Raw genomic sequence first — 14,974 nt, forward strand, 5'->3', positions numbered from 1 at the left:
ATACAGGGAAAGACTTAGAAATAGCCCATGGGATAGCTGTATTCCCAAGAGAGGATTTACCTGATCATTGCTGACCAGAATCCAAGCGTGTGAAGTTGCTGTGTCTCTCACAGCTGCCTTGGAGCAGCAGGCACCCGGCTCCTGTCACCACAAACCAGGGCCATGTGCACTGTCACCGAGGAGGGCTCCTGTCCTGGGCACCACGAGCCTGGCACCTTCCACTCCACTCCACTTTTTTCTTGCAAACCTAAGACTCGCTCCCTACACCAATATCGAGGCTGTGTTTTCCCACTGGATATTCACCAATGGCTTCTGCAACAGTCAGTGGCTGAGAACAGGAGCTAAAATCGGCATTGCGTGTCCCGTAAAGGAAACTTAAAATCCTACTTTGGTAATTGGACAAGCACTCATGTCCCTAATATCATTCAGTGGTCAAAATAGAAGGGTTTGAAATACAAAAAGCAAAATGCCTGAGCTGTTGCTGGACAGGCGACAAGACTCTGAAAAAGAACAACCATTGGGGTTGGACTGGATGATCTTTAAGGTCCCTTCCAAGCTAAACCCTCCTATGACTAAAGACACATTTCACAGTATTCCTGCTACAATAAACATTTCTAAAGGGTTTTTTGGGGGTCAAATATTTCCTGTAAAATATCCTCCTCCTTCCTCAGAAACAGAAGCAATCACAGAAAGCCCTACACAAGTAATGTTTCTGGCAGAGTCCTTTTCCCTCCCCTCTTTTGAGTTGGGAGATAAATATACAGAGCTACCAAGAGAGAAAAACACCTTTATTCAGTCCCATGAACCTTGCAAGCTTTACACAGCACTATGACGGACTGGCACAGCTCCTCACTAGCAAAGCTGCCGATGCTTCGTGACATTACCAACTCCCATACTGTTTTCTGCAGAACAAACTTGGGCCTCGTCTCTCCTTTTCACAGCCAACTGCAGAGGCACAGGCAAAAAGCAGAGAGAATTCACAGCTGAAGAGTTCACAAAAACCGAGACAGAACAGGAAAGCTAACACAGAAAAGTCTGGAAACCTAAACTACTGCCAAGGGCAAGACTATAGTTTAGTTTTTTACTATAAGCCTCTGGCTTACATTGGATCTGGGTTTTAACCACCCAGTTTAACCCCAACTTCAATCACTTGTAAAAATCATTAAGGCACAGATGCTGCCTGCCCTGGGCGAGGCTGCAGGAAAGATGCAAAGCACTGTTTTTCCCAGTTGCTTGGCCACGGAGGAGCCAGAGAGGAGAAAAGACCTTTCCTCCTTCCGTACAGATCACGACAAAGCAGCAGAGGTGGAGAGAGCTGTGGTTCTGCCTTACCCTGAGCGGGACCGGACACCAGTGCAGGGACAGAGGGACCCTCAGAGGGACCAAGTGGTGGCACTTTGTCACACTGACAAACGTGGAGGTGGAACCTCACTCCGAGGCCTGTGACACCCCTGGCTGCAAAGCCCCTTGCCGATCTCTTCCTTACCTTCACTGCAAGGCTACGGACAGCACTGGCAACGGCGTGCACACCACGAGAGGGAAATACGTTACCTTCGAAACTAAACTTTGAACTTTAGGGCACCCTACAACCAATCACGGTTTAATCCAAGTATTCCCAGGAGTGGAAGGGCACAGGAAAAAACATTCGAACTGGCATGCATCGCACTCCAGGGAAGGTGTAAGTATTTCGAATACAATCAGTATTCAAAACTGCACGAGTCCTCTTCGTTTTCTGTGACAGTTTTTAAAAAGTACGTATCTAACAATTTAAGGAACAAGCGTCCTTTGGACTAAACCTTAATTCTCAGTAAGAGGAAAGCAGATTAAAACCAGTAGGTATATACACACTAGCTGTATATTCACACACATTAGGTAAAAGCAGCTTAAAATGCCCTTCTCACTTTGCAAGTCTATGAAATGTACGTTGTCTTTATGCAATCTGTTTCCTACAAGGCCCTCATTAGAAGAGGAATTTGCTGCCTTTTCTTTGAAGAAAAGATTTTGCATCAATTTTTTTCTCCTTTTTTGGCATTTTTTTCTTTTTCTTTTTTAAACACACTGTCCTGATAGTTATGGTTTTTTCACAGGAGGCTGGCCAGGCTGGTGGTGGGTCCGTTCTGTGCCTGGAACTGTACAGGAGGAGGTCCATCTGTCCACTGCAAGATAACAAACAGCATGAAAGTCTTAGAGCCGCTGCCGGGGGACCAGCAGCGCGAGGCCAGAGCAAGGAGCTCGCCACACAGACGCTTGCTACTTGGAGATAATTAAAGATTTCATCACCAGAAGTTGTGTATCAGGTTTGGCTTTGTCTGACACGTGTGGAGCCCTGTCCCTTGAACCGGATTTCTTTCCAAGCCTCTTTCTTTCAATGCCCATCATTCCAAACCTGGCTGAATGCAATCAGGGGAAAGCATTTCCCGCTCCAGGCTGGAACCAGGACTTGCACAAACAAGGGACTCCACTTTCTCTGTGTTTGAGCCCATTACACACTCAGCTACAGCGCTCTCAGAGCTGCTGGTTCTCACCCATTTCATTACTAAAATATTTCCCTCTTACATTAGTCAAAATCTTCTAAAATGGGCAAATTTACTTTCAAGTCTCAGGATCCCTCTGCAAGCAAAACCAGCAAATAACGTCCTCATTTGGATCTTTTACCGCTGCTTTTTTCTTCCCAAAAGGGAACGTTAGGGAAAAAGATGTCAACTCCCTTGCATCTCACATTCCCATTTGGACATTATTTCAGGTCAGAACAGTGATTTATCTTATGCTGTTGCCGAGATGCAGCTTAGGAAACCATTCTGTATTTTTAAAACAGTGTATAAAGTGTTTCTGACAAGGACATAAATATTCAGAGTCCAAAGAAAGTTGCACATTAAGGAAGGGGCTACACAGACACCACATAGTGTATTAATTGCAAATTCAGATTTATAGATAAGTGGAAAAAAACCCTAGGAATGCTAAAGTATCATTAGAAACTGTACTTTCAGCAGTGTCCAACAAAGCATTCCCCAAAACAAGGCAGACTGGATGACCTAAACATGAAAATTAAACCTGAGAACATAATTCAGCTTCTTTCAAAAGCAGTGAACTGGCTACCTGCTACAAAAGCCATTTAAAAAATAGAGATTTCCTGGTGTATCAGGAAAACACTTGTAAGAAACAAAGCCCTTACCCACCAAATAACCTTTATAAAAGTGAATTAAGTTGAGTCACACTTCCTTTTCCTGTTATCAGTCCAGTTTAAATACGAGGAAGCAGACTGAACTATGGCAACTTACTGAGAAGCGTGCTCAGCAGAAGACAGGAATAGCAAAGGACAGCAAAGGGCATTGTTTTGCCTCAAAACCACTCACAACCGCAAGCTGGAGATGGCTTACCGTGATGAGGTTGTGTTCTGGAAGACTGCAAGCTTCGATGTGGTCCTGGAGGAGCTGCTGGGAGAAGTTTTGGTGCATCTGTGCGGCCTCATGTGCATCCATGGCGTTTCCACAGGCTTTGTTCAGGTCTGAAAGGCAACAGCGTTGTGTGCTCACCCAGAAACACCATCCTTCTCAGCTGACCAGCTCTCACCTGAAAGGCCTGTTCCCTAGATTTGATGACTCCCTGTATTTCATGAGTCCCTATATTTGATCACTGAATCATTTAAACAGCAAATAGACCAAAGTGCCACCACTTCTGACTCAAACTCCTTTGAGAAGCTGGGGCATACAGGGAACCCGAAGCCTCCCTTTTTCCAACAGTGCTGGCAGTGCATACTGCAGGATTTGGTGTTACTTTTATTTCCAGCTATTAAAAATAACATTACAGTAGCTCTAAAAGAGGAAGCAAACTCTTTGCTCCAGTGAAAGCCCCTGTGCAGTTCACATTTTGTCTTTTGAGCTGCCAGCACCATCTAGTGGGAACAGGGAAAGCTCGCCTGCACCTCCAGGATTCAGCAAAATACACACATATATATATATAATTTCTTCGGTGAATCTTCGCTTTTGGGGGACTACAGAAGCCTGCTGCTTTGCACACACTGCAAAATGGACTGATCCTAGTGTCCATTTGCCCACAGGTATTAGCTCAGTCAGATTTAAGACTATTAACCTAAAACTCACACAATTTCAGCTATAAATGACAAGCAGCACAGCAACGCTGCACCTCCAATCAACGAACGCATGGTTGTGTTTTGTCATTCCTCATCAAGCACCTTCAGGAGTGGGTAATTAGTTCTACAGAGGAAAAATCAAAGCAGAACAGAAAGTGCCTCTCACTGTTCCTAGGCTGGCAGATACAACCAGAGGCAGCAGCAGCCGAACACAGGGTGGTTTCATCTACAACAGATCCATCATTGTACCATCGGCATGTTTTGTACATGAACTACCACTTGGAAACAAGTAAGGAAGTATTTTCAATTGCCTGGAAGCAGTTTTGTAGCAAAGCAGAAAATAAGCCTGGCCCACGGTGCTCAAAGCAGAGCGCCACGCTTATAGTAAACACAATTTAATGTAAATTGAAGCTGCAGGGTAAGTTCTTGAGAAAAAAGGTAGAGTTACTGCTTGATTTTCTAGTGAGAGCAAATCAATTGCAGCGTTAACGTTGACAGTCTGCCAAGAAGCTAGTCAATATTTGAACAAAACATCCTGGGGCCTGTGGAAGTCAGATTAAACAATATTTATGTATGAAGCGATAGAATCGTCACTTATATTTATTAAAACCCATGCACAGAAGCAAGGCCTAAGTGAAACAATCAAATGTTTACTACAATTGGAACTGCAGTAAAGGAGAAGCAGAGCAACAGCAGAAGAGATGCTGCAGCCACACAAGGATGCTGGGGCTCTATGGGGCCTTCTCACTCTGTCTTACAGCACCCCCAAAATCAACTGAAGCATCTGACAGCAGTGCCAGAGCTGTGAAGCAGCAACGGGAAGAACCACCCTGCACTTTTGGCGGTGTTCTGTAAGCCCCGGCAGCCTTTTGGCAAGCACTGGCACAACGTGGCCCTGCTCAATCCCTGTGAGCAATGGGCTCTGAAATGCTTTTTTGAAGCCTTTAAGGCCTTTTCCTAACTTACCTCTCAACAGCGCCGAGGACCACAGCTGCACAGACATGTCTGGGATCTTGCTCGCAAGCTGCATGGCTGGCACTACCATATTATTACTTTCCTGGATATCAGAAATAAAACAGGTCTCAAAATAAAATGGGTATGTTCCCCCCTATCCCCCACTTGCAAATCCCCATTGCATAGAAATTAAGATTTGTGACCAAAAAATCATCTACTGAAATTGCTACCATGTTCACACTAAGAAGTGGAAGTGCTTAATGGGCCAATAACCCAAACATCATCTAAAGCTGCCTGGAATTTCGCTCTGTCCTAGGAATTAGGGAATTATGCCCTATGCTGTGCAAGATAAGAGGAATATTTCATGCATTCTGGCATACAGTGAGAATTGAGGAGTTCACACCCACAACTCCTTCCAAAACAACCCAGCTGAATGATGTTATTTGTCCTTTATTCAGCTCCTTTTTTCCAGTGATTTCAGGCATAGAAACGCACTTCTAGAACACACTACAAACACCACTACTTTGCTACAGTGTTACTAAACGTGCAAATTACAGCTACAGAATAATGTCAGTCAATCAGCTGACAGCTTTTAGTGGGATACCAGTAAACAAACACTCTTAAAATAAGATTAATGTCACAAAATGGCCTGATCTGCTTTGGCAAACAACAAGTCAAACATTTGCATGGTAATATCAGAGACCGAAGGCTTACCCTGTGATTCCCTAACACGTAGAATATATGACCCAGGAGGACGAGGGAACACGCTGTTAATCGATTCAAGTCTTCTGCATTCGACATTTTCAGTGTCTCTCGCAAAAATCGTCTGCCAAAACAGAGCAAAAAGAAAGTGTTTTAAAAACCCTGCTTTCCCTCCAGTAAGTGAGAAACAATTAAGAACTGAATTAATCCAATCTGCAAACATTAGCACTTAGGAATAAATGTGTGCTGCAGGTGACCTTAAACAAAGCACTTCATGCCCAAACATCACCGTTCATTTAGCAAAAATGTCTATTTATAACAGAGGTCCTGCTTTGAAAAACTTTTGTTTCAGCTGTGCCACTGCAGACCACCACACAAGCATCATTAATATTAACATTCAGAACTAGAGAGATTTAAACTCAACAGTTTCATGGTATTTTCCCCAAAGTAAAAACCAGAAGGTTGACAAAATCCGCAGGGAGAAGAACCAGTAGGTTTGAAAGCAGAGCCTCGGGGTTTGCATTTTTACCTTAAAAAGCTCAATTTAGTTTTTTTCTCCCCCACCTTCCCAGTGCACCGATTTGTACTCACTTTGCCTCATTGTATCTTCCTTGAAAGAAGGAGAAGAGCCCCCGGATGTAGAAAGCTGCTGCTCGAAGACAGTGAGAGCTACGGACAAAGCAACACATTGAAATCCAGGCACTGTGCAGCCATTAAATGCATTACAAATATCCAGGAATTAGCCTAATAATAAAATCTCCAAACAAAACAATACATTTACTGCAAGGTCAGAACTTCTGCCTTGAAAAGACTTTATTTTGTTTTCTTTTTAAAAGAAAAAGCCTGCTACAAATCCAGCATGCCATCATCAATGCAACATCAGCATGGAGATAGTTTCTGGAATTCTTACCTCACAGGAAAATTATGGTCTGGATTTATCCTTTCCAATAAGCTGTAAAGCTAGAGTGGGAGGGGAAAAGAGAGATAATCAGCGTTTCTCACATATACAGGCCTGCAGTACTGACAGCAAGGGTTTTTATAGTCATATCAAGATTATGCAAGTCACCACAAGCTCAAGTTTACTTGTATGGGTTAGATCATAGCACAAACATTCCAACATTAGGAGTTTTCCTGTCCATTTTGATCCTAAAATCAAGTTTTATATAAAGTACGCCTTCTTAGACTTCATACAACTTTCTATACGACGCTAATATTTCCTCAGAGAACTCGTAGCTGTCATACCTGAGTTTTTCAAGACCCAAATGAATGCTGTATCAGATTTGCTATTCAATTAAAACCAGAAATCAAAGAAAAAAAATGGTCAACTGTTTTAATTATTATTATTTTTGCTCTCTGATCCTTTTACTAAATTACTGCAGGCTTAGTGAAAAAGTTCACTAACAGCCGCTTCACAGGAAACCTGCAAGCACATCTTGGAAAAGTTACTACTGAGAGATCAGACACCACAGAGTGCACAGAGTTCTTGTGTTAATACAAAACTGAGCTGCATTAACTGAACCAAAATGAACACACACGTGCACATCCCTATTTCTGGCTGTTCAGTTAAAACCTCGCTGGGTCTTCTGCAATCTGATAAGCCCCCTCCACAGACGGGAACAGCAGCGAGCAGGTTGGCTGACTCAGGATGACGGTGTTAACCACTCACTTCACACTGGGCAGTTTGCCCTCCCGGTGCGGCAGAGGATCCTGTGTCGGATCCAGAACGCTCTGCTGCGGTGGTTTACAGCTGATGCCACTGCTTCCTCCCCGTTAATTAACACTACCTTGATGAAGGAGCTGCCTGGCTGCCAGACAAGGCACTGCTTTGCAAAAATGCTCCGAAAAAAAGAATAACCCAAGCATGGCAGCTTGCTTTCTTTCCAAGGAAGTTCTGACTTTGAGAAGGGCAGTCAGAAACCAGCTTACCTCTTGATGCCGGTTGCCCTCCCTGATGTACACGCTGGCTAAGTTTGTCACAATAAAAGCCCACAGTTCTTGATGTGTAGTAAGCTAAAATAAACAAGATACCAACAGCACAGTCAAACACCTCAACCTCTGACCCAGAATTTGCTCAACCCATATAAATCACAGATTTGGCGTCTCTTATTCTGCTATTAATATATCCTCCTGACCTGAATTGCGATCAGCATAGAACAAAAATATGAACTAGTGCAACTAACATAGATGATCCCCAGGTTTCCCTTCCAAAAACCCACGCAATTGCAAAAAGCCCATTTCCCCACTGCACATCCACATTAAATAGTTTGGGAAGAAAATCTTACCCTCAGTGCTGTAGTAAATTGTGCTTCTGCATTGTCCATGCAGTTAACAGAAATGCAGTAGAGCCCCTGTAGAAGACATGAGATTTCTAAGGTAGCAATGTAATTATAGAAAGCTGAGAATGCAAAGAAAGGGACACACAAAACCACAGAAATCTCAGGATATTAGCAGGAAAAGGTAACCAGTAAGTCTTAGTTTTGCTTGGCTCTGGGAAAAAGAAACCATTTCTAAACAAAGCCCTTCAAAATAGTAAACGCTCCTGTAAAAAATGCCCCGTTTATCTAAAATAAACTGTTCTTAATTTCTTATACTACTAAAATAGCAACACTACATAAATTCTTCCCCTTATGCAGTTCCCACAACATACTGCTTCAAACAAGAGTACAATTTTCCTGTATGTACTTTCCATACTATCATGCTACTCATAATTTATTTTTAAAAGGGATTTCAGCCAGGCAGGCTTAGACAACTCCGGGTATGAGTCCCCACAGCAGGAGCAGCAATCAATAACACAGGCCACATCACTCCGCAGGAAATCTCGCTGTCGGCCTCACCGCACTCTCACTGGTCACTGGTGACGAGTGCAAGTCTTGGGGATGATCTTTTAAAGAGTCAAAAGCTTATTGCTAATCATAGGCACTTACTAATAGAGTGTGCAGCTGGGCAGCGTGATTAGAAAACAGTCTGGGAGACTGCTGGCAGAGCTGACAGACTTGTGAAATCTGTAAGGCAAAAAAAAGAGTATTTTAAGATACTTTTTCTCCATTTCATTTTATGCTCTAAATCCATCTACTTGCATCATATGTGTAATTTCAAGACTCCTAAGTCATGCTCCTAGGTAAACGCGGAGGCAAGGCTTGCCTCATGCCAAGGTGCGCACACGGCTCCATCACACCCCTCCCACGCAGCCGCACACTCAGACTGGTTTGGAATTATCTGCTTTGCAGCAGCTCCACCATATGGTGGCACCACCTGCACACTGAGTCCCAGATCTGACATGCTCAGAGTTCGAGTTGGCTCGCAACAGAAAAACTGGAATCAAAATCTTGCCCAGGGTACATGCCTGTGCTGAGTTTTACGAGCCAGAGCCAATGAGTATTCTTTTAGCAGGCAAAACTCCCCCCCTCAGCCCCCAAGTGCACCCCTGGGAAGGCTGGCAGCAGAGGTTGAGATGATACAGCGGTATGGGCTATAAATAAGGGATGGATGAACAGGAATGAACAGGACTGTGAGAATGGGGAAAAAAAATAAGCACAGGGCTCTCCTACATTAAATAACATTTCCCTTCCTTCCCCACAGAGGCAGGGAACCTGCCTCCTGTGTAACCTCATCTGGGTGTTCCTGCTCCGGCAGGGGGATTGGACTGGATGATCTTTTGAGGTCCCTTCCAATCCCTAACGGTCTGTGATTCTGTGTGAACCTTAAAAACTGAGAAATACTTGGTGAAAACAAAAACACCAAGAGTTAAGAGCCACTCTGTCATCAATCTGAGCAAAAGGGAAGGGACACCAGAGTCAGGCTGCAACGCATGATCAGGTGCATTCTTAAATAAAAGTGTTCTTAAATAAAATATTTAAGAGGAGGCTAATCCCACAGCTTCGGAGTTGCAGTATCCTGAGCAGCATTAGGCCCGACTGTATCTGTCAGTAGTTTAGCACTGCTGGCATTTCCATCTGAGCCAAGGTATCTTCCTCAGAACTGAAATTCCTGTGTTTGAAAAGTTATCACTGCATACAGGGAAGCAGGGAAATGATGAAACTCCGTTTTTTACCTCCTGCAATGCTGTGGCTTTGTGTCCTGTGACAAGCCGACACATGATGATGTGTTCCAACAAAATCACTTGGAAAGATGACAAGATAGGACTGCAGTCCAACACTGGAAAGGGAATAAAAGTACCTCAGTAAGTAGAGTTATAATAAAAACCCAAAAAACTTCATTTCTGTACTCAAAGTAACTATCCAATGGTAAACAGAGCCAAGTTCTTAAATGCAGAAGAAATGGACTGACAGCAGGTTGTCCCAGTGAGCTAGGGTTGACAGAGGGTTTTTTTGTTTTCTTTTTAAATTAGCAGCAAGTAATGAAATCCTGCAGCATCAACTGAATTATAACCCTTATCCTTACTTTTTAGCTTTTCTAGCTGCATGAGTGCTTTGTCTGTGTACTTCTGAGCCTTCTCCAGGTACCCTGCTTGCATGGAATGCATCACTGTCACCTGCCAGAAAACACAGGAAAAAAGACAAAAAAATTATCTTTGCAAAAAAGAAAGCTCTGGGAGTTCACACAGCTCCTCAGCTACAGCCTTTTCAAAGGAATTTTAACACTATTCAGGAGTATAATCATATTCAAGAAGTGTGGCCACTAGTTGCAGGAATTTGAGTCAAGATCGTTGCTCTGTTGGCAAGAATACACCAACATAGCCCTACTTTGTCTGAGCGAATCGGATGCTATTTTGATATTAATAAAGTTACATTCCAGTTCCCAGTTTCTTGCACAGTCTCTTCACACGCTGACATCACCAAAAGCAATATTCTCACAGATGCTGCGGCAGAATTAAACTGCCAATCCAACATAAAGCAGCATATGGTCTGCAGGATCTATCGCTGGCTCCAAGCAATTTTTAACCAATTCTTCATTCATTAGCAATATACATTAAGCAAAAGAGAGCTTCTCACCAAGTAGACCAGCACACACATGTGTTCCTTGGGCAGCCAGTGAAAGAGATCAGCAGGGTTGCTGGGCAGAATTTCGTCATCGTGCAGCGTGGAGATGGTCTGGATGCACTGCTGAAGCTGTTTCAGGCATGGCTTCACACTTTTCACCTGCAAAAGATGACTCACATCAGACACTACCACTCCAGCATCTGGGCTGCAGCACTTACTTAGTTGGGAAAACTTGCCAGGCAATAAATAATCTCCACATTCAGGAAATGAGCTCACGCGTAAATCACAACACTAGCACAACAGAACTGTGGCTACTTCAGGCCTATTCCAGGATTAACCATCAGCCCTCCCCATTTGCATATACGACCAACAGACATTGGAAATGTTTTTCAGAATTATACACAAAGCCTTTTATCTCCACCAACATTACGTGGAAGCAAGAGTAGCTGTCATAGCTATACGCGTATGACGGTAAAACTTTCCTTGGGGAAGAAGAAATGAATGTGATTTCTTCACTCGTCATTTCATTTGTGATTAAAATCTACAAGAGTTTCATTAACAGAAAGTAAGGCACAGTAAAAAAAAACTCCCCAAAATAACCTCAGTGTAATAATTAGCTACTTTGGAGGCAGTACTCTTTTCCCCCGCCAAGTTCTCACGTGGAAAATATAAGATGCATGTCTGCACATACCTGCCCAGCATCCAGGTAATGCGTGACCTGCAGGACTAAGAAGAAGACACGCAACGACTCTTTCTGGATGGGGTTTCCTTGCCAGTTCTCGACTATCTGCCCGCAAAGAGTGAGGAGAGGGTGCACCTCCTGCAGCTTTCGTTCCATTAGAAGGAGCTGTAATTTAAATATTGCTCTGTAACTGGTATTATGTCAGCTAAACAAGTAAATAATTGATTTTCAAAGTACATCCAACTTACCATCCCCTTGCTTAGCAGAAACAGTGCTCTGAAATGAAACAAAATGATATACTCACAAAAGTTACTCAAACCACAACTGTATATAAAAATCCTGAGATTCAAAAAATAAATCTGCCATTCTTCCAGACAAAAGAGCATTAAGGACCCTGCCACAGAAAGCACATCTAAAATCTCGATGGAACAGTTCAATGACAGCCTCACGAACCAAAATCCCAGCCTCTCAGGTTTGTATCCAAGCTTTGGACAGTTCTAGTTACAACAGTTGCTAAGGTGAAACGAGGCTGCTGGGAAAACTTTTGCTGATAAATAAACAAAGTTCAGTTTGAAAAAAGACACTCCGGAGTCTTAGCGGATCTTATTGGTTTTTAACAGGAAAAATAAGAGAGCTGGAGAAACTCTCAGATCTAAGAGAACACTCAGAAATACTGGTTTGTCTACAAAACCCACATAGCAATCACATCTCTAAATAAAACCAGAATCTCTCTATGTAAAAAGTAACGGAAGCCAAAATATTTTCTGTGGGAAAGGAAAAGAGTCCAAGGAACTCACCTGGTATACTCTGATCCTACCACCCGAGCGTATTCTGCTCCAACTCCGAGCAGGTCACATGCAGATACTAAGTCTTTTTCAAGTGTATGTAGTTGCTGAAATGATAGAACAGCCATAAGAGCCTGGCACTTTCTTTGTGAACTTAATTAGCAACTTTTAAAGATGTAATTGCTCCTGTGCATTGTATTTGACAAGCACTAAACTGGTACTTGTTAACTGCATCATCTGATTTCAGACTCATTTCCAGGAACACCTGGCATTCTCCAAAATTAAGAAGAGTCTGTAACATTTCAAATAAAATGTCCAGCTCGGTTTCATACCACACAAAGCTGTTATAATTCATTAAGATCATGTGTGGATCAGATCCCAACAGTGCCAGTGTAACTGTGGACAGTTACACTGGAGCAACTGGACCAACAGTGTTTTTTTCAAAAGCCAGAAAGGAAATACCAGACAGGAGAGAAATCAGCAAAGAATGTCAAGCTTCGAGGAAGGATCCTATTCAAGGGAGGCACCGAGAAAAATGCTTAAGCTTCTTGTGAGTACTCAGGCATTAACTCATTGCAAAGTAAACATTTGTCCTTTAATCAATAGGAAAGTGAGGTTCTCCACAATTCGCTGCTCCTGAACTACACAATGAGCTCGGCAATGCCTTTTCAGCAGAGCTGGTCTGCTTGTTTAAGCTCATCAGGAAGAGAAGCCAAGTACAGGTGACTATTAAGACAGTCTGTAAAGATAAAGTTGCTTCCTAACCAGCTCTCTGCTGCAGAGTACCTGTAAAGAGCAATTAACTCTCGAGTTAAACACCTCGAGGCTCTTTAGCAGCATAGCACAGGCACAACCTGGAAAAACCAGGGGACTTCTTCAGCAATAATCTGCTTTTTTCCCCCAGTAAGTTAAATTTCTGGATATGTTCCCTGGCCTAATGCATTGGATCACACAGCAAAATCAGCGCTTTAGGAGCAGCTACACAGATTGTAACAAATGTGAAGCACTTGAAATTCCAACATGTGCCAGCTTATTCCTAGAAGCAGAGACGGACTGACCTGTGCAGCTGAAGCCACACTTGGAGCACATTACAGAAAAAGGAAGAGTAAAATGGCTCAGAGGCCTTCACACCAGCTGCTTTTCCCATCCCAGTTCTGCTCTGTCTGCTAATTAGGTTGAAAGTAATCAAACAAACACTTCAGGCTGGCAAGCTCCAATTCCAGCAGGCTTTATGAGAGCATTTGCCCTTACTGCTAGCCATAAGGTACATTTTATTCTGGTCTCTCTCTAAAGTTGGGCGTTACTAGAGCCCACAGAATGATCCTTGCTGCCTTCTTCCCTAAAAAGTGGGCCTTGATCCAATCCATACTCACACATTACTTCAGAGCATGAGCTTTTCTTCTTTTGTCTCTCCATTAGCAGCAACAATTGGGGCGTGGGGAAATAAAAAGGCACCCAAGCTCTTCTTAAAAAGAATACAGATATTTTCCAGCCATTTTTTCCACTCAGTGCTACAGTACGACACAGTTATCAACATGTACCACTTACTGCAAGTTGAAAAAGCAATCGACAGTGCCAGTACGGAGTCTGCTGTGAGATCTGAATGGCTTTGCGTAACAGAGGTTTTGCTGTATCCACTGAATTCTGAAACAGAAACAGGCACTCCAGTCAACATGAAGAACAGGCTACCGGGAACTTCATCACTAATAATGACTTTGAAATTAGTTGTATTCTGTGCTGATCCATTAAAGGTCTCACAGCTGAGATAAATGTTTTTCCATAAACTATGAAAAGCGACATGTATTTAACATGCAAGCCCACACATACGCACTCGACTCGAGGTCTGCTCAAAAGTATTCACTATTTAACTACTTTGGCCACTATTTTAATACGCACTTTTTTTCTGTGAGAGAAAAAGCAAACATTTGCTTTAGTGAAACTAAAGACTGGTTAAGGCTTTTCCGGGGAAAAAAGTTAAAATAGCCTCGGAATACAACAAAAGCTTGAGGAAAACCATCTACTTCCCACCCACCTCTCAAATTAGCCTGTCTTTGTCCAAATGGGGTCTAAAGAAATACTGTGGCCAAGTAAACTTCCTTTGCTGTGGAAGGCCTGTATTGCAATTCCAGCAGCAACTTCCACAATAAGAAACAGCAAAAACCCTTCAGCCTTACACTTCAGTACTTTATGTTTGCATTGCAGCTGACCTCTATGGTAAAGCCCATTATTAATCGCCCTGTATCAGTCCAAAACCAAGAACACTCAAATTAAACGCAGCCCTGCAGCTCCACGGCAACTGGTAATTTCTGAAGTGGTCTCAGGGCACTCACCTCCTGGCAATACAGCTCGGACAGAAGGCTCGCTGCCTCAAACTTCACATCTTCAAACTGAGGAATCTAGCAGCATCCGAGTTAAGTAAATATTAAACATTGTCTGGAAAACAACAACAGCCCGACATCCAAAACCCCTTTGCAGAACATACATGTTAGGAAAGCAGCCCACAAGTACGGAAGTAGATTTAAAGCACCCACTAAAACCCCATCCCCAGGGCCAGGCTCTCCCTCTGGAGGTGTTCTGTTATCTGAGCCCTTGCTGCAGGAGTGAGGTGACCAGACAGCGACACTCCCCTCCGGGGCGGCCAGGCAAAGGATACTTGCTGGGATATCAACCACTGCAAAAGAAGACAGCGGGTTAGTCTGCAACCACCACAGGCCCGCCCCGCTGACAGGGCCCCCCTCCCTTCCCCAGCCACCTCCCTCCCGGGCTCACCGCCTTCTCCAGGTGCCCGCGGGCCTGGTCACCGTTGCGGGTGTGATGGTAG

At 43.4% G+C, this 14,974-nt stretch overlaps 1 protein-coding gene across 1 annotated transcript; it reads right to left on the reverse strand.

Annotated features, from left to right (window-relative positions):
• Nucleotides 1–2,010: 2,010 nt before the first annotated feature.
• Nucleotides 2,011–14,967, reverse strand: MAU2 (MAU2 sister chromatid cohesion factor; the record flags this gene model as incomplete). The annotated part of the gene is made up of 19 exons (XM_010179306.1): nucleotides 2,011–2,156; nucleotides 3,378–3,505; nucleotides 5,057–5,147; nucleotides 5,759–5,870; nucleotides 6,338–6,415; nucleotides 6,657–6,706; nucleotides 7,673–7,756; nucleotides 8,029–8,094; nucleotides 8,671–8,748; nucleotides 9,798–9,901; nucleotides 10,148–10,238; nucleotides 10,699–10,845; nucleotides 11,378–11,533; nucleotides 11,617–11,644; nucleotides 12,166–12,260; nucleotides 13,702–13,797; nucleotides 14,484–14,549; nucleotides 14,807–14,824; nucleotides 14,923–14,967. Coding segments are annotated over 19 exons (1,608 nt in total), but the record flags the coding sequence as incomplete, so codon positions are not given.
• Between the last annotated feature and the right edge of the window lie 7 nt (nucleotides 14,968–14,974).

This window comes from Mesitornis unicolor, unplaced genomic scaffold (genome assembly GCF_000695765.1).
Source record: "Mesitornis unicolor isolate BGI_N332 unplaced genomic scaffold, ASM69576v1 Scaffold44392, whole genome shotgun sequence".
Taxonomy (NCBI): Eukaryota; Metazoa; Chordata; class Aves; order Mesitornithiformes; family Mesitornithidae; genus Mesitornis; species Mesitornis unicolor.